Source organism: Prorops nasuta, unplaced genomic scaffold (genome assembly GCF_024137725.1).
Source record: "Prorops nasuta isolate Cenicafe-Biocafe unplaced genomic scaffold, Cenicafe_Pnas_1.2 PNAS00017, whole genome shotgun sequence".
Classification (NCBI taxonomy): Eukaryota; Metazoa; Arthropoda; class Insecta; order Hymenoptera; family Bethylidae; genus Prorops; species Prorops nasuta.
Window position 1 is genome coordinate 2,905,063 of NW_027116814.1, and position 18,989 is coordinate 2,924,051.

At 32.4% G+C, this 18,989-nt stretch overlaps 4 protein-coding genes across 5 annotated transcripts; 1 reads left to right on the plus strand and 3 right to left on the minus strand.

Moving 5' to 3' along the window:
* Window positions 1-2,006: 2,006 nt before the first annotated feature.
* Window positions 2,007-5,741, minus strand: asun (integrator complex subunit 13 asun). Its single transcript, XM_066737003.1, has 10 exons — window positions 5,480-5,741; window positions 5,334-5,408; window positions 4,866-5,149; window positions 4,718-4,808; window positions 4,448-4,655; window positions 3,997-4,376; window positions 3,751-3,912; window positions 3,349-3,680; window positions 2,621-2,902; window positions 2,007-2,448 (listed from the first exon to the last, which is right to left on the minus strand). The coding sequence occupies exons 1-9, from the start codon at window positions 5,693-5,695 to the stop codon at window positions 2,626-2,628; spliced, it is 2,025 nt and encodes a 674-aa protein (XP_066593100.1). The 5' UTR covers window positions 5,696-5,741; the 3' UTR covers window positions 2,007-2,448; window positions 2,621-2,625.
* Window positions 5,742-6,284: 543 nt separating this feature from the next.
* Window positions 6,285-8,481, plus strand: sta (stubarista 40S ribosomal protein SA). The gene is made up of 6 exons (XM_066737026.1): window positions 6,285-6,372; window positions 6,748-6,910; window positions 6,968-7,173; window positions 7,357-7,644; window positions 8,029-8,256; window positions 8,333-8,481. The coding sequence occupies exons 2-6, from the start codon at window positions 6,778-6,780 to the stop codon at window positions 8,408-8,410; spliced, it is 933 nt and encodes a 310-aa protein (XP_066593123.1). The 5' UTR covers window positions 6,285-6,372; window positions 6,748-6,777; the 3' UTR covers window positions 8,411-8,481.
* A 1,645-nt stretch (window positions 8,482-10,126) lies between these two features.
* On the minus strand, window positions 10,127-12,061 carry LOC136779573 (E3 ubiquitin-protein ligase Mdm2-like). Its single transcript, XM_066737215.1, has 5 exons — window positions 11,952-12,061; window positions 11,519-11,638; window positions 11,259-11,401; window positions 10,959-11,144; window positions 10,127-10,878 (listed from the first exon to the last, which is right to left on the minus strand). The coding sequence occupies exons 1-5, from the start codon at window positions 12,007-12,009 to the stop codon at window positions 10,300-10,302; spliced, it is 1,086 nt and encodes a 361-aa protein (XP_066593312.1). The 5' UTR covers window positions 12,010-12,061; the 3' UTR covers window positions 10,127-10,299.
* A 3,412-nt stretch (window positions 12,062-15,473) lies between these two features.
* LOC136779645 (odorant receptor 47a-like) lies at window positions 15,474-18,613 on the minus strand. 2 transcript variants are annotated; one of them, XM_066737341.1, is made up of 9 exons: window positions 18,445-18,613; window positions 17,508-17,621; window positions 17,306-17,426; window positions 16,978-17,239; window positions 16,742-16,885; window positions 16,585-16,675; window positions 16,383-16,519; window positions 15,710-15,842; window positions 15,474-15,627 (listed from the first exon to the last, which is right to left on the minus strand). In XM_066737341.1, exons 1-9 carry the CDS (start codon window positions 18,592-18,594, stop codon window positions 15,571-15,573), a joined length of 1,209 nt encoding a protein of 402 aa, XP_066593438.1. In that variant the 5' UTR covers window positions 18,595-18,613; the 3' UTR covers window positions 15,474-15,570. The 2 variants fall into 2 exon arrangements, with proteins under 2 accessions (XP_066593438.1, XP_066593437.1); XM_066737340.1 differs by having other exon boundaries at window positions 16,978-17,426.
* Between the last annotated feature and the right edge of the window lie 376 nt (window positions 18,614-18,989).

Below are 18,989 nucleotides of genomic sequence, written 5' to 3' on the forward strand. Positions count from 1 at the left end.
ATTTTTAAAGCAAAAGAAGTGGAGGGGAAACATATACGTATTATAAAAATACATGTTAAAAAGATTGTGATTGTATTTTTGCTGCAAAAATAATTGAATTCTAGTAAGGAGTGAGGAGAAGAAATATTTCGTAAAAAATGCCAGAATTGAATTTTTTGCATTTAGAGGACAAGTGGAAAGGTATACATACACGTATCATAAAGACACAAATGAATAAGATTGTGACTGTATTTTTGCTGTAAAATAATTGAACTTTCCTCAGGAGTGCGGAAAACGAAGGTGCATTGTGAGATTGACCAACAATATGATTGCATGAAGAGTAAAAGATAGAAAAATTACAAAAGTCAAACATTTGTTATTATTTATCTCCCTCTATTACCTCATATTTTTTACAAAAATACGTTTTGTTCTTATCATTTTACAGCCATTGAATGACAAACTGCTGGACTTGTCAATTCGAATTAAGCTAAAATTTTTATACGTCAATAAACTGACTTTTCTTCTTTTCATTTTAATATTTTTTTGAAAATAAATGTTATAATAAACAATGATAAACAATTACTCCATCATTTGTTAATGCTGTGATAAAGTTAGGAATTTAACAATTGATTCAGTTTTAAAAACATGATAATTTTGTAATAGAAAATACTATTTAAATTTGAATCACAGTATATAATCTCTTGTATACATGTACAATAAAGTCCACTGAAATTTCATTCAGTATTTCAAGATATAAATTTAATCAAACACTGAATGTTGAGCTTAGATTAGAAGCATATTTTAATCAAAGATGCCTCGATTGACGAGATTTCCTTATTAAGTGGAATAAGTAATCTAATTCCATGAATCAGCCATAACGAGCTATTTATTATACATATGCTACTGCCTCTTTAGCAATTTATTTTTGTCCTCGTGCATTAAGATAGTTCTTTCCTACCAAACGCTTCCTTCATTCATATCTCCTAATTCTTATGTACATATGTGTTTATAATGCTAAACAGAAAGTACAGTCAGAACGAGTAGGTAAAACAACGCGTTCAATACGTAAACTACAATGGAAGGCTGAGTCGTTTATAAGAAATGCACAAATTTCGCCTTCGCCTTTGGCTTCGAAGATAGTTACAACGGTGGAATGGATATCGAGCACGTGCACGTGCTGCTCATTAAATGCATTTAAAGAGAAGCGAAGAAATAGAGAAAGAGAAATTTAGAGGGGTAACAGCAAAGGTAGAGGCAGCAATGGAGGTAGATTTCCCCTATTGAGGTGGTGATGACGGAAGGGGGGGGGGAGGGAGTGGGAGGGGCAGTGTAACAGAGAGATAGAGTGAGACCTAGAGGCACGTGCACCAACGCACACCACTGACCATATACATACATATATATATATATATATCCACACAGTGAGACATGTTGAGAATGAGAGAGAATAAGAGAGAGAGAGAGAGAGAGAGGGCGAGCGATAGGAGAGTTGATGCGCGTTGGTAAAACGTTGTAGGAACACATGCAGAAACACGCAGAGTCGTGTGTATGTATACCATTGACCGGGATATCGTCTGTCTCGGGATGAATGAACCGTTACGTCACACACTTGTACTCCCCTGGTCCACCCCCTCCCCCCCCCCCCTCTCTCTCCTTCCCATGTTCGCCTTGGCGTGTGTTCCTCCTCTTTCGTGACGCAGCCGTCTCTTTTCCCGGCTCGTGCTCGCATTATATTATGTGCAGTATACCCTCCTCCTTCCTCATTCCTCCTTCCTTCCATCGATTAGTGGCGGCATTCCACATTCCACCCGCGGCGGGTCGCGGGGGGCTGTCCGTCCGTCAGTCCTGCCAGCCGAGATACTATAGTTTCAATGGAGGTCAACGTATCGCGGTTGCTCAGACACCCGGCAGACGTGTCGGGCTATAAAACGGCGTGGGATGAAGGCCGGGGGATCGCTTTCGACGTAACACTGATACACTTTCCAGACCCCCCCCCCCTGCATCCCCTTTTCCCCGCTCCGCTCCTCCGCATCCTCAGACTCTGCAGGTGCGCCTCCTCCATTACCCCCTCTGACAGCAGCCTCTCTTTATCCTTCACTCATTACAACTGTATCTTTATCCTCCTTCTTTCTCTTTCTCATCCACAAGCATATCACTCTTTTCCCTCTTCCTCCTTACAACTGCCACCTTTCAACGCTCTTTCTTCTCCTTCTGTCTCTTTGGACAACTCTTTATCAACTTGAAGCACATTTGTCCACTCGCAGATGCAGCGATACTTCTCTGTTATGACGTAGAGGCAAATATAAATCTTGTCATTCTTATCCTATTATAACTTGAAGTGCTCCTGCTCAAGGCTATTATTATTGTACGAGTGATGTAATAAAACCTTATTTTCACCATTCTTTTTGTGCCTCTGTTTAGACATAGGTTTTATGTCGTGTTTTTGTATTGATTTAAAATTCAATGGATCTGTAAAGTTAGTTTTTATAAAGACAATTTAATAAGAAATTATCTGCATTAAGGGTTTCACAGTAATTGGTGAATGTAATTTACAGATTAATATATATATATATATATATATATACGATTTTATGAAAGTTGGTTATAGACTAATATTTACAGTTTTTTATTAACCGTCTACCTTCTTTATCCATCTATCATGGTTTCTCTTGGCTCTCGACCAGGTTCTTTCAAATTTGCATAAAGTTTGGCTTTTGGGCCGTCGCTGTTTATTCTGCCATGAAAGTCCGGTTTCTTTTCTTTTGGTGAACTCCTCTGCAGCCAAATATCTAATAAACTTTTAGGCGCAGCTTTTGCTACCTGCTTTCCAAGTGGTACTGATGTAGTTGATGGTGGTGACATTGGTGAGTCTGTTGTTGCTCTGATTACACTAGCTCTGGAAGCGCCATCGTCCTTTCCCAGCCTATTGCAAAGAGAAAGCATTGAAATATTATGAAGAATAGTAAAAATTTAAACTATTACTGATACTGAAATATACGAATGTTTATATGAAATCCGCAGTTTGAGTCAAACATATCAAAGATATTAAATGATTCTATAAGTATAATCTCTATACAATTTTTAAATATATATATTCCAGGATTAAGAAGTTCTTAAGAACAATTAGTCTGCAAATTAAAACTTCTAATAGATCAGGCGTTCGGCACAAACCGTTAATTAATAGAATCATTTAATTATAGAATAAATGTAATCCTTAATAGTTTTTAAACCTACGAATTAAAATTTATATGCTAAAGTTTTATGTAAGTCTTAGCATTAGAATTTCCTTCTCTATCTACGACTTGCGGATTGACTGGCACAGATCGAACACTGCATATTCATAAAAAGTTATTTAAACAGGATCATTACCCATCGAGTTCACGTATAGCTTGATCCAATTCAACTTTATCCTTGTCATCCTTGCTTTTAACATCACGGAGACATTCAAGCACAGTCAAATGTTTTGGTGAATTGTTAGCATGACATTTTAGAAACGTTTCTAGTTCCTGCCACAAAAGACGATAATGCTCCTCACGTCGTACACCACTTTTACCACCCCGGCCACCTCCAAGGCTTGGCAATGGTAAAGCTTCGTGTTTCACCTCCAATTGCAAAAGATTGAAAATGATTTGCTTACATTTTATAACTTCATCCATCGATATTTCTTCTTTTACCATTATCTCAGGTAAAGGATCAATCAACTGTGAAAAGTAAAAGGATTATTAACTTCTATTTTTAGATTAATTTCATAATGAGTATAATATATATCACCTGTCTTAAGTTAAACATTAAAGTACTAGAAATGGTGATAGGCCAATATTTTGTATGTCTTTCCAGCCTAGACCTCATTTTTTCAATCGAACTTTCGCCATCACTGCTAGGCAAACGTTTTAAAGGAACCAACATATTATTTCGCATTAAAGTTCCAAAATCCTAAACATAAAGAACAATATTAAGTCAGATTGAATTCAATACGTTTTACTAACACTTAAGCATTCTTTTAATTTAAAGAAATACCGTTATTCTGTAATCCGTTACACGACCACCACATCCTTCGCTAATTGACGGTGGATCTTCCAAAACACTTCTAGCAGTAGACAAAGTGTGTATAAAAATTTCTCCGCCATGGGCTGCCAATAAATGAGATATTGTCTTCCCACCACTTTTACGTGCCATTTCCAGCATTACCGATCTGCCATTAAGCAGAAAATTGATTAAGCAAGAAGATGGTCGGCTATTAACGTCCACAGGTGTAATTCTATGCATTGCTGTACAATTTTGCATTTCCGAAGCACTACAACCCCGTGGCGTACACCATTTCAAAGTTACAGTTTCATATTCTGATCCTTCCTCGAATCTTCTAAATGTTTTTATTAAAGCTGAATCTTGTGGATTTCCTACAAGAAAAATAATTCATTATTTATAACGTTTTAAAGGAAGCAGTTTTAAAAATATTATCAATATTTACCTTTTAAAATAGCCGAGTGTGCTGCTGAAGAATGAAAAATTTCAACATCATAATTGGCAGAAGAACTAGCATTTTGTTCTTCTTTCATTGGTATTCCTGTAACCGTTGTGCTAGCTAAGTCATAATGTGATAATATTAAATGTGATAACTTTGAGTGTAATGCTGGAGCTTTTAAAGAATGTATTTCAACAGTCAGCAATGGGGATACCTAAAAAGTAAATAAAATGATTTTCTGTTTTAAAAAAGCTCATATCTTACTATAATACTTACATCTCTTGGACCTTGACTAGTAACTTGGGATTCTATATTATTCGGACATATATTTAAAATCACTAAATGGCAATGATCAATTGGTATCAAACTAAAAGAATAATAGGTTTTCAGTATTTGTCCATACTCTGTATAAATAAATACTTACTGGTCCGAGGCAAGTGCAGCTTTATTCTCTTGAGCTAATTCATTTAAAAAAATATTTTCTAAATTTTTCATGTTACTATTATCTCGAGCACTAGTAATACATATCACTCTTCCTCTATTTATAAGCTTATTGCTATTATTTAATGCTGTTCTTTTTTCATGTTGAATTTCTGAGCATTCATTCAGAGTTTCTATAGCAACTCTTAATCCATGTATAACAGAATTATCTTCTCCAGGCTCTTGATTCTTTCTTGGTACTCCAAGAATAGCAGTACCATTCATTATCTAGTAACAATATACAACCAATTATAGATTAAATATATGTCTCTTAGGTCTGATGTCTCAAGCCTTGATTAAGTTAATGATGCTTTACTAGATATTACATAGAATGTAGTATGATTAATTTAATCCAGCTTAATCAAGGCTTATGACACCAGTCCCCAGTAAGGATAGAAACAAAACTGATTACATGATTTAAATTCTGTTGCAAGGGGCTCCATGAGTTTAATACATAAGCAGCACGATCAGTCACCACAAATCTAATCTGTCAAAATATGAAAGTATTGTTAGCAGAAATTATTATAAATATTAACATATTTGTAATAAACAATTTACCAGTTTTCCAGTAGGAAAAAGATCCCAAACTATTCTACAATATTCTAAGGATGCTTCTACACTGGTTGTCCATAATGACTTACAAACTGGAGCAAGGGGAATTAAATTTTGGCCCCTACTTTTTAAAAAATCAAATTCTAATGGACTTTCCGTTGAAATAGCAAAATAAGGTGTATGGTCTAACACAAAAATAGTCTTATGATTTGCTGGGTACATTTTTCATATCATTTTACGTAAACGTTTATGCTTGTAAATGCTTAAACAGAACGTGTATAATCACATAATTTTAGGTTAGGTTGCAATGTTATGATGTATAAAAGTTTAAAGGAAATTAATTGAATTACTCTATATTTTAAAATTATAGAATTATTATATAAATACAATAGTTAAATTTTCAAATTTTTTCTACTCATTTACAATAATTTGTTAAATTATAAAATAAAAATTTTTTACAATTAAAACAAAAAAAACAAAGTAATTTCAATAATACTTTGTTATCATATCAACAGCAATGTCTAAAACATACAATACATATATTTATAATATTTTTCATTAGGTTACTTAAATTTAGTTTTAAGAAGCTATCACATTAGTTTTTGGAGAAAATTTAAATTTTGTGCAATTTGCCCTACCAACTTAACTACTACTTCCGCTTTATAATTTATATACGATATATTATATAAATTAACAATGAAAAGTAAAAAGAAGCTTTAGAATATTTATAGATTATTTTATTATAAATATATTTTAGTATGTAGGGTATATTCAAATTGTAATATAATAAAATATGTTTTAGCAGTAATGAATTTCATCAACATCAAAGCTGATGTAAATTCCATCCAAGCATGTGCACTTCCTTTCCTATTGGAATTCTCCTTGTGGCATTGTACAACGTAAGATTCAACTTATAATCATTGTTATTTAAAAGAAATTGCGTGTTTTCTTTTTTGAAAACTATATGTTTTTAGCATATGTCAATCTTACTTGCTACAAAAAATAAAAATTAGATATAGAAACTTCTATTAGAGTTTCAATATATTATATTTAAAAGACGCCGAAACACGTGGCTATTCCTGATCAATACTTTTTGAAAGTATAATAAGAAAATGACAATAATGTTCATAATGTATAATACTTATTATAAAACTAGTTCTCTATTGCTAATAATTTATAGAATATTTTCAATTAAAAACAAAAAATTAGGTATTCGGCAATTTGGTTTTAAGGCTATGTTACCATGTGTTTATTTTATTCTTTCTCATCTATAGGTTGTCTCGTAACTCAATTACAACGTCAAGATGTCGGGAGGTTTAGACGTATTGGCCCTTAAAGAAGATGATGTCACTAAAATGTTGGCTGCAAGCACTCACATAGGTGCTGATAATGTTAACTTCCAAATGGAGCAATATGTTTACAAGAAAAGAGTAGACGGTAAGCTGATTCCTAAAAAAAATTTATTTCGTTACATTAACTGAGGCAAATTTGAAGGTGTTAATATTATAAACCTTCGTCACACCTGGGAGAAGCTGCTCCTTGCTGCACGTGCAATTGTTGCAATTGAACATCCGAGTGAAGTATTTGTCATCAGCTTCCGCTCAGCAGGTCAGCGTGCTGTCCTTAAATTTGCTGCCCATACCGGAGCAACGCCCATTGCTGGACGGTTCACTCCTGGAGCATTTACCAATCAAATTCAGGTGTTTAATGCTAAGTTATAAACATATAACTTCTTTTTTATTTTTTCAGCTGATTTTGATGATATCTATAACTGAATAAATATCTGTTGATTTTTTTATGGCTTAATCTTTTCTGATATAGCATTGTAAAAAATTTACTTTACATTTCCTGGATTTGTATAAGACAACTAGACATCATTTTAGGCTGCCTTCCGAGAGCCCAGGTTACTCATTGTTACTGATCCAGCTAACGATCATCAGCCAATTACAGAAGCTAGCTATGTCAACATTCCAGTTATTGCTTTCTGCAATACTGACTCACCTCTTCGTTTTGTTGATGTTGCCATCCCATGCAACAACAAGGGTGCACACAGCGTTGGTCTTATGTGGTGGCTTTTGGCTAGGGAAGTCCTTCGTTTGAGGGGATCTATTCCTAGGGAAACAAAGTGGGAAGTTGTAGTTGATTTATTCTTCCAGAGAGACCCAGAAGAAGTAAGTATTTTCTTTAATATTGTAAGTTCAATACTTTGTCAGAAATATACTGCTTAAAAGGAAAATGCATGTCAACACAGTGACCATGAAATGAAAATGTAAAGTAGCACAGATGCGAATCATAAACGCTAATTATCGTTAATTTTTGTGATGTTCAGATCATTTTATTTATATTTGCGCGGCTACACATTATCCCTTCAGTGTCGTGGTTTAAATTTTCATGGTATATATTTATAGCTTTATTTTCTATGATGATAAATGTATACAGAAATATTATCTGTTGATTTAAATTGGCTTAATCTTTGCTGATATAATTTTAATTTCAGGGAATTGATAAGTCTCTAGTATTTGCGCGAAATAATATATAATTACTCTGTTTGATAGGCTGAGAAGGAAGAACAAGCTGTAAAGGAAATTGCTCCAGTTAAAGAATTTACGGGACCAGTTGAGCCTGTTGCTGCTCCAGAATCTAGCTGGGGAAATGAAGCAGATGCCACTGCTACTGTTACAGAGAGTTGGGCAGATGATGTTGCTGCTCCAGCACCAATTACAATGCCTACAGCTGTACCTGCAGCAGCTACTTTCCCACCCAACACTGACTGGTCTGCTCAGGTAAATGTTTTATAAATCAAATATTTCATTTCTCAACTTAAAGTACTGAACGATTTAAGAAAATATTTATTTTTAGACTAACGAAGACTGGTCCGCAAGCGCTCCAGCTGCAACTACTCAAAACTGGGGAGGTGCTCCAGCTGAAAAATGGTAATTCCATCTTCTTGAAGGTTTCCATAAAATTTACACTTTGTACAGAATTGTAATAAAGTGCTAAAAATCTAACACGTTTCTGTGTAATTTATTTTATTATGCATGTTTACTCTCTATACATTCTATAAAAATCCACTGACAATTATAGCTCGTCGCGCCTGGCTGTAATCGAGAGATATTCGTCAACTTTAAAATGTGGTGTAGTGTGTAATTTCCCAATTTAACAGAATCTTCGGTATATAACATTTAATAGTAGCAGCTTTTAAATATTTATACAGAAAAAAAGGTATATAACAATGGGAATTTTGTTAAATGCGTTGTTTTGTTTTTGTTTGTCTGAAAAGTTGATAATTTTATTGGAATTATATTAGTTTGAAAAGCTAAACTTCTGGTATTATAATTTAGAACTCCTGTAGCTAAATATTTTCGAGTTATACATACCTAAAAGTTTTCTATAACATTCTTTTGATCACATTTGTTAATGTGTGTTAAACCATTTGAAACTAGTAAAAATATTAAAATACAATCACGGTGGAATGTCCATTAATCATATCGAAATTTTATAACTTTCACTTTTCAAAAGTTTTATTTATAAAGAAAATCCCAAAAGCATTAATTTGTCAGCCAACTCTAACCCGTTTCGCCTGCAATTCAATTTTAAATGGACAATTGTATAGATTTTAAAGAACATTAGGAATGTTAATTATAGTTCCAAATTCTTCAGAAATACTCGAGGCAAAAGAATCATAAAATAATGATTCTAATAGAAAATTCATTTCTCTGCCGAAAAAATGTTTTGTAAAATTTAAGTAAAAGCAATATTTGTATACTTGTTGTTGCTCTGTACTAGAAATATATAAAGCGGTTTAGTAGACGAGAAGAGCACAGTAAATTTTTACTTTTTCCAAATTTTGTGACATATTATATTTAATGAAATTAAATTTCCTACTAGAATTAATTTCTCAAACAATTTTACTGTATATGTTTTATACTATAATTAATCATCCTAAAAGATTTTTAAAATCAATGTATTTTTTTATTTAAAATTCAAGTGCTTGACGAAATGGGTTAGATTTTTCAATATATCAAAGCTCTTTCGAAACTCCAGTCTTATTTTTGTATTTTGATCATTTTATGCTACTGGGTTCAGAAAGTTTCTTCCATTTTCCCAGTTATTTTCTACACATAAATAGATAAAGTTTGGCGGGTAATGTGCAAAGAAATTCTGACATGAGATAGACATAACCAAAAGTACTCTACAGTTAGATGTGCGATCATCTCCATCATCGCCATTCGCCAGTGATTTCACCCACACTCCAGTTTCAAGTGAACTTTGTGAGCCCTGAATATGCTATTTTAATCTCTAGCTGACTCTAGCATAGAATAGTCTATTCTCAAATTAAGAGGAAACTAAAGCTAGCTTTAGTAGTAATTGTATACATATATTCGAAAATAAGTTCTGATCTTTACAGTTCGATTATCCTGACGTGACTGAACTCTCTCTCTCTTAGATGTAAATTGTAATTGACTTATAATTTATTTAGAAATATATTTGGAAATTTATTTATTATTAATTTAGTTATGTCCAATTCATAGAAAGGAATGAAACTCACACACTTTCAGTTTTAATTTCTTAACAAAGGATCCATGTAAAGATTAATCATAATATAAAAAATATAACAAGCTACAAATTATATTAAACAATTTATTAATTATACAATCAGTCAACCTTATATACATACTTTTTATAACAGCTTCACAAAATTAAGCATTTTGCAAAATAATTATTTAACCATTTTTCCTGTAAATCATAATTTTTATGTGTACTATATCTTCATATATTTGAATCTATAAAAATGCATCGTTACCAAATTCATAAATTTAAATTTTTTAACTATAGAAAGCTTTCAATACTTTTGTAATTTTTCGATTACATATTGGGCAATAACTGTTTTTTCTCCAAATTTTTACTGCACAGTGATAACAGCAACAAATGTGAATAATATTGCCATGTACAAAAGCTCCATTTTTAGGGTTTAGAGTACAAATAAGACACAAACTTGACTCATTACTAGAGTTTAAATCTTTCTTCCTATCAGTTTCACTGTTCAACTTTGTACAAATTTGTTTATTTACATGAAAATGCTCCTTTGATTCTTTATTAGAAGACTCCAAGCATGAATTTTTTTGCATAATTTGAGGAAGTTCACACTTGTCATTGGTAGAGCATGAAGGTGTATTTTCATTGGGAGCTGGCAAAATCTTTGAAGTTGTATTATCTACGTTACTTGGATCTGCACAAAAATTCAACAATGTTGCAGAAGATTCACTTCCTTGACTTAAGGTCAAACCAGAATCTATGTCAATCAGTTCTTGAATTTTTTCATTATGTATACTTTTGTTAAAAGATTTTTCTAAGAGACGTCTTCTTTTCCCCTTTGGACGAGGAGGAAAAAAGTTCTTCCTAATCTATATTAAGTGTGGAATTAAGCTATCAAAGAAATAAGAGGATATTTGCTACTTATAATTTCAAATAGTAACAATTTTACCTGATAACACTTTTCACAGTATCGAAAGAGTGAATTTTTTTTGTTTGTCTTGCATATAACACATGTCCAATAATCTGCCCTCCCAATTTCACTATCAACAGATGTTATTGAATCATTACTATCATCAGCCAAATTAAGATCAGAATCACAAATCATTTCCATTTCTATCACATCCATTATTATTTCCTGAAAGTTTTAATACTCATTTATAGCTATTAATTTTTCAATAAATTTATTCAAGCTTTTATACTCTCATATAGGTAATAATTATTTTATTAAGTGGAAAAGAAAATTATTTACTTCTGGTTCTGAAGTAGATCCATCTGGAAAAGGATCTTCTCTTTCTGATAAGGAAGCTGCTTCATACTCAATTTCAACTAAATCACTGTCACTATCAGATACAGGAGTATGTGATGAAGAATCAGAGGTATCTCGGACATACTCTACAAATTTCAATAATCAAATAATTTAAAAGCAGTGATAATGAAATAAAATCATAATCTATTTATATTAAATTAACATATTAGATAATAAATATATTTTTTTCTATTATATATTACCAGTTTCTTTATCTTGCCAACTGTGCACTGACTCTGCATCGTCATCCAATTTACTTGAGTCGTCACTTTCTTCCTCAAGTGTAACATAATATCTAGCAATTTTTTCTAAAACCCCTTCACCTTTAATGAAAAATAACTATATTTGTAGCAGAGAATTTGAGAAACAAAGTCTAATTTTCACTAGCTAAACAGTAAAACTGTAAATAAAATCAATTGTTCATCATAAATAAGTATAAAGCGAAGACATTTTATTACAATAAAACAGTTTTAGAGAGTAAACTGAGCTCCATTAATATTTACATTATGTGAAATCTTGATTGAGGTTAAGTGAAATAGTTGTTATAATATTTACAATTAGTATTTGTTAGTATAAGAACTAAATCTAGTAGTTATTTAGCCTCTACTAAAAAATGATCATTTTTTAATAATTTACCATTATCAGTATTTATTCTTTTTCGATGATAATTTAATACAGGGCCTGCAAACTCCATGTTGTTTGTGGTACCACTGACTTTAGCGTCATCTATAACAGGACAAGCAAGAAGAAGGAACTAAAATCGATGACGTCAACACCTATCAAATTGGGGATTTCTCGTAGTGTAGTACGCTGGTCGACGCCACCATGTGGTTACTGCGTGAAGCAAACTCACTGAACACGAAATTCTTCCATTATTTATTTCGCATGCAGCATCGTCATTTCTTGACGGATTTGCATTTATGTGGACTTTTTGGAAACGTATGAACATTATCTAGTAAAGTACGTTGGGGAATTTTGCGATTTAATTGTTGTTTCTCAATAATGTTAATATATTTATTTAAACAAAAATTTTTTATCATTTTTTGTTAATTTTCCTAATGTAACTTAGTAGATAAGCTTCTGGCATTTCCAAAAACCTTTAATAACTTTACAATCCGTCAACAAATAACGACGCTGCATACGAAATAGTTTTCGCTCTGTAATGTCGGTATACGGATTCCCGTTAATGGCTGTTTACAAACGCATAACCGCTGCCTCAGCGATTGCTGCATTTTGTAGCGGGTTGGATTTTCAGCGGCTCTCATCAAATGTGTTGTTCAGCAGTTCAGCTATAGTAGCCGTGTTCCAGAATTCACTGCCAATACATACTGCCCAGTATGTAACTACTACTGCAAATATCCTTCTGTCTTCTTTCAATGGTTGCATTCAGTAGAGACAACAGTTGCAGAACTGTTGAGTAATTCTTTTTAAAATCATACTTCTATTAAATAAAATTATAGGATCTAAACTGGCAGTGAATTCTGGAACATGGCCAGTGTAGTACAATCTTGATTTTCCTCGCTTTATTGCTATAGGTTCATTGCTGAAGACTCGGTGGTAGACCAGGTAGACTAGACTGGACTAGACAGCGTGATGTGGAAAAGTGCTGACCCCTATTGATCGAAGTACAGTCCTTTAAATGAGTTTTTTATACGTTGAACAGAATTTATTTCTCCGAATTTCTATTACTGATTTTGTTAGATTGTCTGAAAGCCTGCTGTTGTTACCATTATTAAAAGCATATAAATCTGCAATTACCCCTCTCTCTCTCCCTCTCTCTCTCATTTACTGCCCAGATAGCCTTATCCGATTGTGCAAAACTAAACGAAATTCTGCTACAAAATCTAGTCAGCAAAATGACACCATATTTGAAACAGAACCTGACTTGTCAGTTTCTGCTAACAGATTAACAACAATATGATATCGCTTTATGCGGCAGAACCTGCAGTACATTTGTAGCAGAAACGCAAGTGAACCTGCAGCAGATTTACAGCAGGAACGCAGTAGACTCTGCGGCAGAGCCTGCAGCAGATTTGCAGCAGAAACACAGCAGACTCTGCGTACTTGATTTAAATGTCTTACGCCGTATGACGCATGCGCAGAACGATAAACATGACGCCGTCTTTTAGAACAACATTAAAGCCACTAGGTGGTACATCGTTTAAAATTGTATTAATTATAATATCTGAAAATTTTTAAACATATAATGATAAATATCCAGAAGAAATAACGTTTAATTGACGTTGAGGGAACAACGTATTTACCCATAACCAATTCGAAACGGTTGAAAACAAGGCATCTTTCTAACATTTTTTAAACATACGTTGTATTCTCCAAGAGAAATAACGTTTAACTTCCGTTGATGAAGCAACGTTTTTCTCCACAACTAATATGAAACGGTAGAATTGATGGAATCTTTCTAATGTATTTTAAATATTGATTTTTTCTATAGATGCAACGATTAAATGATGTTAGCACAACGTTTTCTTCGTGAACTGAAATTATGTCAAGGAAACAGTTCAAATATTGTTTTTAGTAATATTTATTCAAATGATTAAAAAATTGTAATTTATAAAAATATTTAACAACAAAGATTTTTAGGATTTAATTCGAAATAAAAAATAATGTAAGGTGATTTTCAATAACAGTTGCATATTCATCAAAATTGTAACGATATATCATATGCTAACGTAGCTTAGTGGTTAAGGTGCGCGCCATGTTAGAAATTCTTTCAGCTATTTTACGATTTGTAGCCAATTCCAGGAGAAAGGAGACTCGAAGGATCGTCCGCTGTGCTTCTAGGATGCAGATTATTATAGTGTGTAAGATTCGATGATTGATAGAAATCAATATAAAGACAATTAATTCATATAGATTACGTGTAGGAGGAAAAACCTGCTGCACGCAGGTTCGCGTCCAGCCATCTCCTAATATTTTTTCTTTTTTTTTTTAGTAAAAATTGATTGTATAATGATAACTTATAATATTTTGTGATTTTAATGCAAATTTAAGTGTTAAATTATTCACGCGATTCAATTTATTCATCCTAAAATTTTTTCAAGCGGACAGAAACGTTAAATTAACCGTTGTGTAAACGTTAAATCAACCGTTGATAGAAACGTGGATTTTGGCGACATAGGGCACGTTGTTTCAACTATAGATAACGCGTTAAGAAATTACGTTGATTCAACATTTTTGGTTTTATTGGGTAACATTTTAAAGAGCGTACATAGAGTAACAAATCCTGCTTTGTTTTTGTTTTGAATCTGCTGTCAGAGCCTGTACTGCAGACTCTGTCGCAAATCTGCTATAAATCTGCGCTCAGGTTATGTATACAGATTCCGTTTTGTTTTTGGCGCCATTCTGCTAGAAGACTAGTATGTGCTGGTTCTGACGGCAAATACCAAGTCAAATGTTTCTATACTTGATGGCAATCTGACAACAACATTTGAGCACTTTTGTTAGCAATCTGCTGCCAATCTGCACACAAAATGTTATCTGGGTGGTTAGTGCCTCCCAAAGAAATATTTTTAATCAGACAAAAATATTAAAAATTTACAGATCCAACTCGAAAGTGATATTTATAAAGCAAATAAAACTGGCCAAATCGGGACACGTTGATAACACTCAATGTGAATGATTTTAACGAAAATATTTATATAGTAAAACTTTTACCTACCTATAGATGATTGATTGTGTATGGAACAGATACGTAATTTTACATACTGCCTGTAGAGTGGTGGATTACAGATCAGGAAAGAAAGGATAAAGAAAAATCATTTGACAGTTGTGGCTTCATTAGTTAAGTTCAGTTAGCCTATAGTGCACCGTACATACATCCTCAACCATACGGTAACGGTATGTATAATGTTAATTCACTGATAAGCTACGTGAATGTGAATGCATATTTTTTTGTGTGCACAAAGAATGTACTACAATTGAAGTCGAATAAAAGAATTTAAATAAATCATTCTTTTCAATGTAATTTATTTTTTTCCGGAAACGTTATTTGAAAATGATTCAAATTTATTCTTGTTTTTGAGAATAACCGAAGAATTTCAAAATTTACTATAAGAGTGTAATTCATAATGTTTTTTATTTAGATTTCTTTCGATACACAGATATAAAAAAATTCATCCAACAATTTTTCACTTTACTTTAAAACAACATTGTTCACACTTCTATATATGTAATGTAGACTAATTACTACATTAAACTGTTAATAAACTGCTACAACTTCATTACGCTCGTTATTTCAACTGTTTTGGATAGACAACATTACCGTGCAATATGACAGGCAAGTACGTGTTATCTGAAAAAAAGACACAAGATATTAATTGTAAAATGTTTTCTATAAAGAACGTATTTATTTAAAAATAATTATCATATATTACCTTGCTGAAGAGATCTATATTCAGTTTAAACATCTTAGCAACAACAAACTGCGAAGGCTTGAAACTTCTCATCATAAGTATTAAGAGTAGTCTTTTAGATTTTTCTGGTAACTCATACCATTGATTATTGCAACTAAAATCGCATTATTATATCAACTAGTTGAAAACAAAAACAAAGGACACGTTTAGAGAGCATCAGTAACGATCTTGAATAAATAAACCCATAGAGCACCTATAGTGGCTTAAAGACATCTTTTAGGTGTCTTTTAGTCAATTGGATGACTAAAAGATGCCTATAAGACAACTTTTAGTCAAGAGTGTGCTGTATGGAAAGCTATAATAAACAGTTTGAAAAGTTTGTATAAATATAAATTTAAATAAAATTGTTTTCTGCAGTATTTTGTTTTGTTTATTTTAGGTTAATATTTTATTTAATCACGTAAAACAATATAACACAAATCATCAGAATTTAGATATTTAAAATGTATAACCAGGCTTTAATTACTATCCCTGCTAGAACAATCAGCAATTAGTTAATCGATCGTTTTCCAAATTTTGGAAACTGAAATAAATACTCGATAGTTTAACGATGAATTTTTTATTTTTAATCGCTACTGATACTGTGTGTGTGTGTGTGTGTGTGTGTGTGGCATCTCCTAAAAATAAAACTTACGCAGCATAATTAACGTAAATACTATGATCACTCAACAGTTGACCCATAATACCAGAGGCAAAAATTCTCAATGTTTGAGTTAAATATACAATTCCATGTTGCAATAGTTGATCAAAATCGTTAATGCTAGTGACGAACTATATTGTACATGGAAGAAAAATTGATAAATATGTAAATTTTATACTATACGTAGATGACAAACCTTATAAGCTGATGCACTTGCTACTAAAACTCCCAAAAATAGATCAGGAATGAAAGATATACTAAATTTGGAGTTCAAGCATTCTGCGTATCTTATAAAATAATAGGTGAGAGATTGAGAGAGAAAGCGAAGAAATGGTGATAAAAATCAAACTTACTTGATGCATCTTAAATGTAATTTAACGCATTCGGTCAAATACAAATGAATCCTTTCATCTTTCGATACTAATACCGCATTACCTTGTATCAGTTTATACTTTTTATTATCAAAATCACTGCTTTTTAGAACCTCCAATTTTTTACTGAAAATAATTTTCATTACCCTTGCTTTCCTTTCTCCCTTGAAATATAAACCACACATTCCAATCATCGCTTCGTAATTAGGTTTCCTTACCTTAAGACGTCGAACATTGCACAGGTATGAAGCATAAGCGTTATGTACAAAGAATCAAACGTGCTTGCGTAATAACCAATGGCTGCCAAGCCATACCATTCGATAGAAAGGACGAGGAAAAAATGGTCCTCCGTATGAATATACAAATCACCTGGCAATATTGCTGTACGTGGTCTGGATTCGTTCAAAGGTAAAACCAAATCCAACACTGGTGACATGCAAGAAGAGATGGCATAACTTGCCACCAGCAACTGCATAGAGCCTGCGAACATGATGCTTGAGGATTTGTGGACCACCTCGAATTTCGGATGTTGGAAGACAAACTCACTGGCAAGTATAACCGTTATTAGTTTGCTTATCTCCGCGTACTCTTTGATGATCGCCAATTCAGCTTCAGAGTGTTCACAATATTCCCAGTCCTCTTTTAAGCCTTCCAACAGTATTTTTATCTGTTCCAATAGTTTTTCGATGGATTGATAATTATTAAAATATTGAAACAAATGAAATTAGTAGAGCATTAAAATTCTTACGTCATTGAAATATAAGGAACATCCTTTGCAAAAACAAATAATTGATCCGGAGAATAGTGGTAAGCATTCCATAAATTCATCGAAAGAGTTTACATTTTTTTGAATATTTATCAACTACTGACAAGTAATATTTTTGTTAAAGAGAAATATTGGCAGTTACTGCTTAAATTGAGGGGTATGAACAGTAAAATTTAAAAAAAAATAATTTTTTTTTTATGAATTATTAATATACTCTCGCTCTCTCTCTCTCTAAGGAATATGTATCTCAAATTTCAAGCCAAAATTCGAACATTAACGAACATAATTAAACTCTTCGCATACAAGCAAGAGTACGTTGTATATATACGAAATTCAAATTTTAAATGCTGTTTACTCGAATCAGGTTTTTTGACCTCGTTAACATGAAAACGAGAAAAATATTTGTCCTAGCAACTTAACTCAAAATAAATTTCGTAGAGAAAATGTTCCTTTTCAGTTGGACGTAGCAGTTTTTATGTTTTATTTTTTTTTCTTTTTAATATAAACAATTTTCTATTTAAAAATTTATGAAAATTGTGATTTTTATTTTCAAATATTCGCTATTTTTTTTCAAAACAATATTTTGAAATTCCCCTAGGTCCAACTATAGCTAATAATACATACTTTAAAAACTTTTTCGTTTTCTGACCTTAGCTGATCCATTTTCATGAATTGTTGTCAACGCCACTGAAGCAAAATTAAAGATGTGTCATTTTCAACAGACCGTTGCGCAAAAATGAATCAAAAAAGAAAAAAATAATAATCTATACTGGCTACTGTACTAAAAATGTATACAAAAGTTTAGGTGAATCAATCAAACCGATTTGTTTTTATAAGATTTACAAAATCGTCAAAAATTTTAATGTTTACACTGTTCATACTCCTTAATTACTCCACAGTTTGTTATAAAAAACTGCACCTGGGGTAAAAAAAAGAAGAAGAAGATTTCGTTCAAAAGGATCCCCCGTAGGAAGAAAGACTTGCAATTATTGACTCGATAGGGCCACGCGCCACATAAAGTAAGAAGTGTTTTTTGTACTTTATAATAGGAACTATCAAAGATGTCCATTGTAACGTTCAGGTAACAAAAAAACTTCTGACAACTCTGTACTGGTAGTTGCTTAAAAAGTATCAATGTGTCTTCCTTAATAATTATATAGTCGATTGTCCGAATCTCTGCTACCTCTAACATTATTAAAAAATTATAAAACCTAGCAATATCTTTATAAAAATCCCATCCTTTCCATTGTGCTGAAATATAACTACTAAAAGAATATTTGATCACATAGAAGCGCGAGGACAGTGTTTTAGCATCGCTCTAAAGGCTATTATTATTATTATATACAAAGAAGTGTAAAAACCTTAAGGTTTCATTAGCTTTCGGATCAAATAATTTCAGCAAAAAGAATTCTAAAGTAACGCTTGGCTATAGACGATTGATTATACGTGGAACGTATATGTATC

Bases quoted from the DNA above. Each gene is read 5' to 3' on its own strand.
- sta (XM_066737026.1), top strand. From the start codon at position 6,778: ATGTCGGGAGGTTTAGACGTATTGGCCCTTAAAGAAGATGATGTCACT. The intron at 7,174-7,356 runs GTGTTTAATGCT...ACATCATTTTAG, and splicing joins CATTTACCAATCAAATTCAG to GCTGCCTTCCGAGAGCCCAG. The intron at 8,257-8,332 runs GTAAATGTTTTA...ATTTATTTTTAG, and splicing joins ACACTGACTGGTCTGCTCAG to ACTAACGAAGACTGGTCCGC.
- LOC136779573 (XM_066737215.1), bottom strand. From the start codon at position 12,009: ATGGAGTTTGCAGGCCCTGTATTAAATTATCATCGAAAAAGAATAAAT. The intron at 11,402-11,518 runs GTAATATATAAT...TGAAATTTGTAG, and splicing joins TTGGCAAGATAAAGAAACTG to AGTATGTCCGAGATACCTCT. The intron at 11,145-11,258 runs GTAAATAATTTT...TAAAACTTTCAG, and splicing joins GATCTACTTCAGAACCAGAA to GAAATAATAATGGATGTGAT.
- asun (XM_066737003.1), bottom strand. From the start codon at position 5,695: ATGTACCCAGCAAATCATAAGACTATTTTTGTGTTAGACCATACACCT. The intron at 4,809-4,865 runs GTAAGTATTTAT...TTATTCTTTTAG, and splicing joins GCTGCACTTGCCTCGGACCA to TTTGATACCAATTGATCATT. The intron at 3,913-3,996 runs GTATTTCTTTAA...CTTTATGTTTAG, and splicing joins TAACGGATTACAGAATAACG to GATTTTGGAACTTTAATGCG.
- LOC136779645 (XM_066737340.1), bottom strand. From the start codon at position 18,594: ATGGACATCTTTGATAGTTCCTATTATAAAGTACAAAAAACACTTCTT. The intron at 17,622-18,444 runs GTGCAGTTTTTT...ACTTGTCAGTAG, and splicing joins TCTTCTTTTTTTTACCCCAG to TTGATAAATATTCAAAAAAA. The intron at 15,843-16,382 runs GTAAGTTTTATT...ATGCGATTTTAG, and splicing joins ATTTACGTTAATTATGCTGC to TTGCAATAATCAATGGTATG.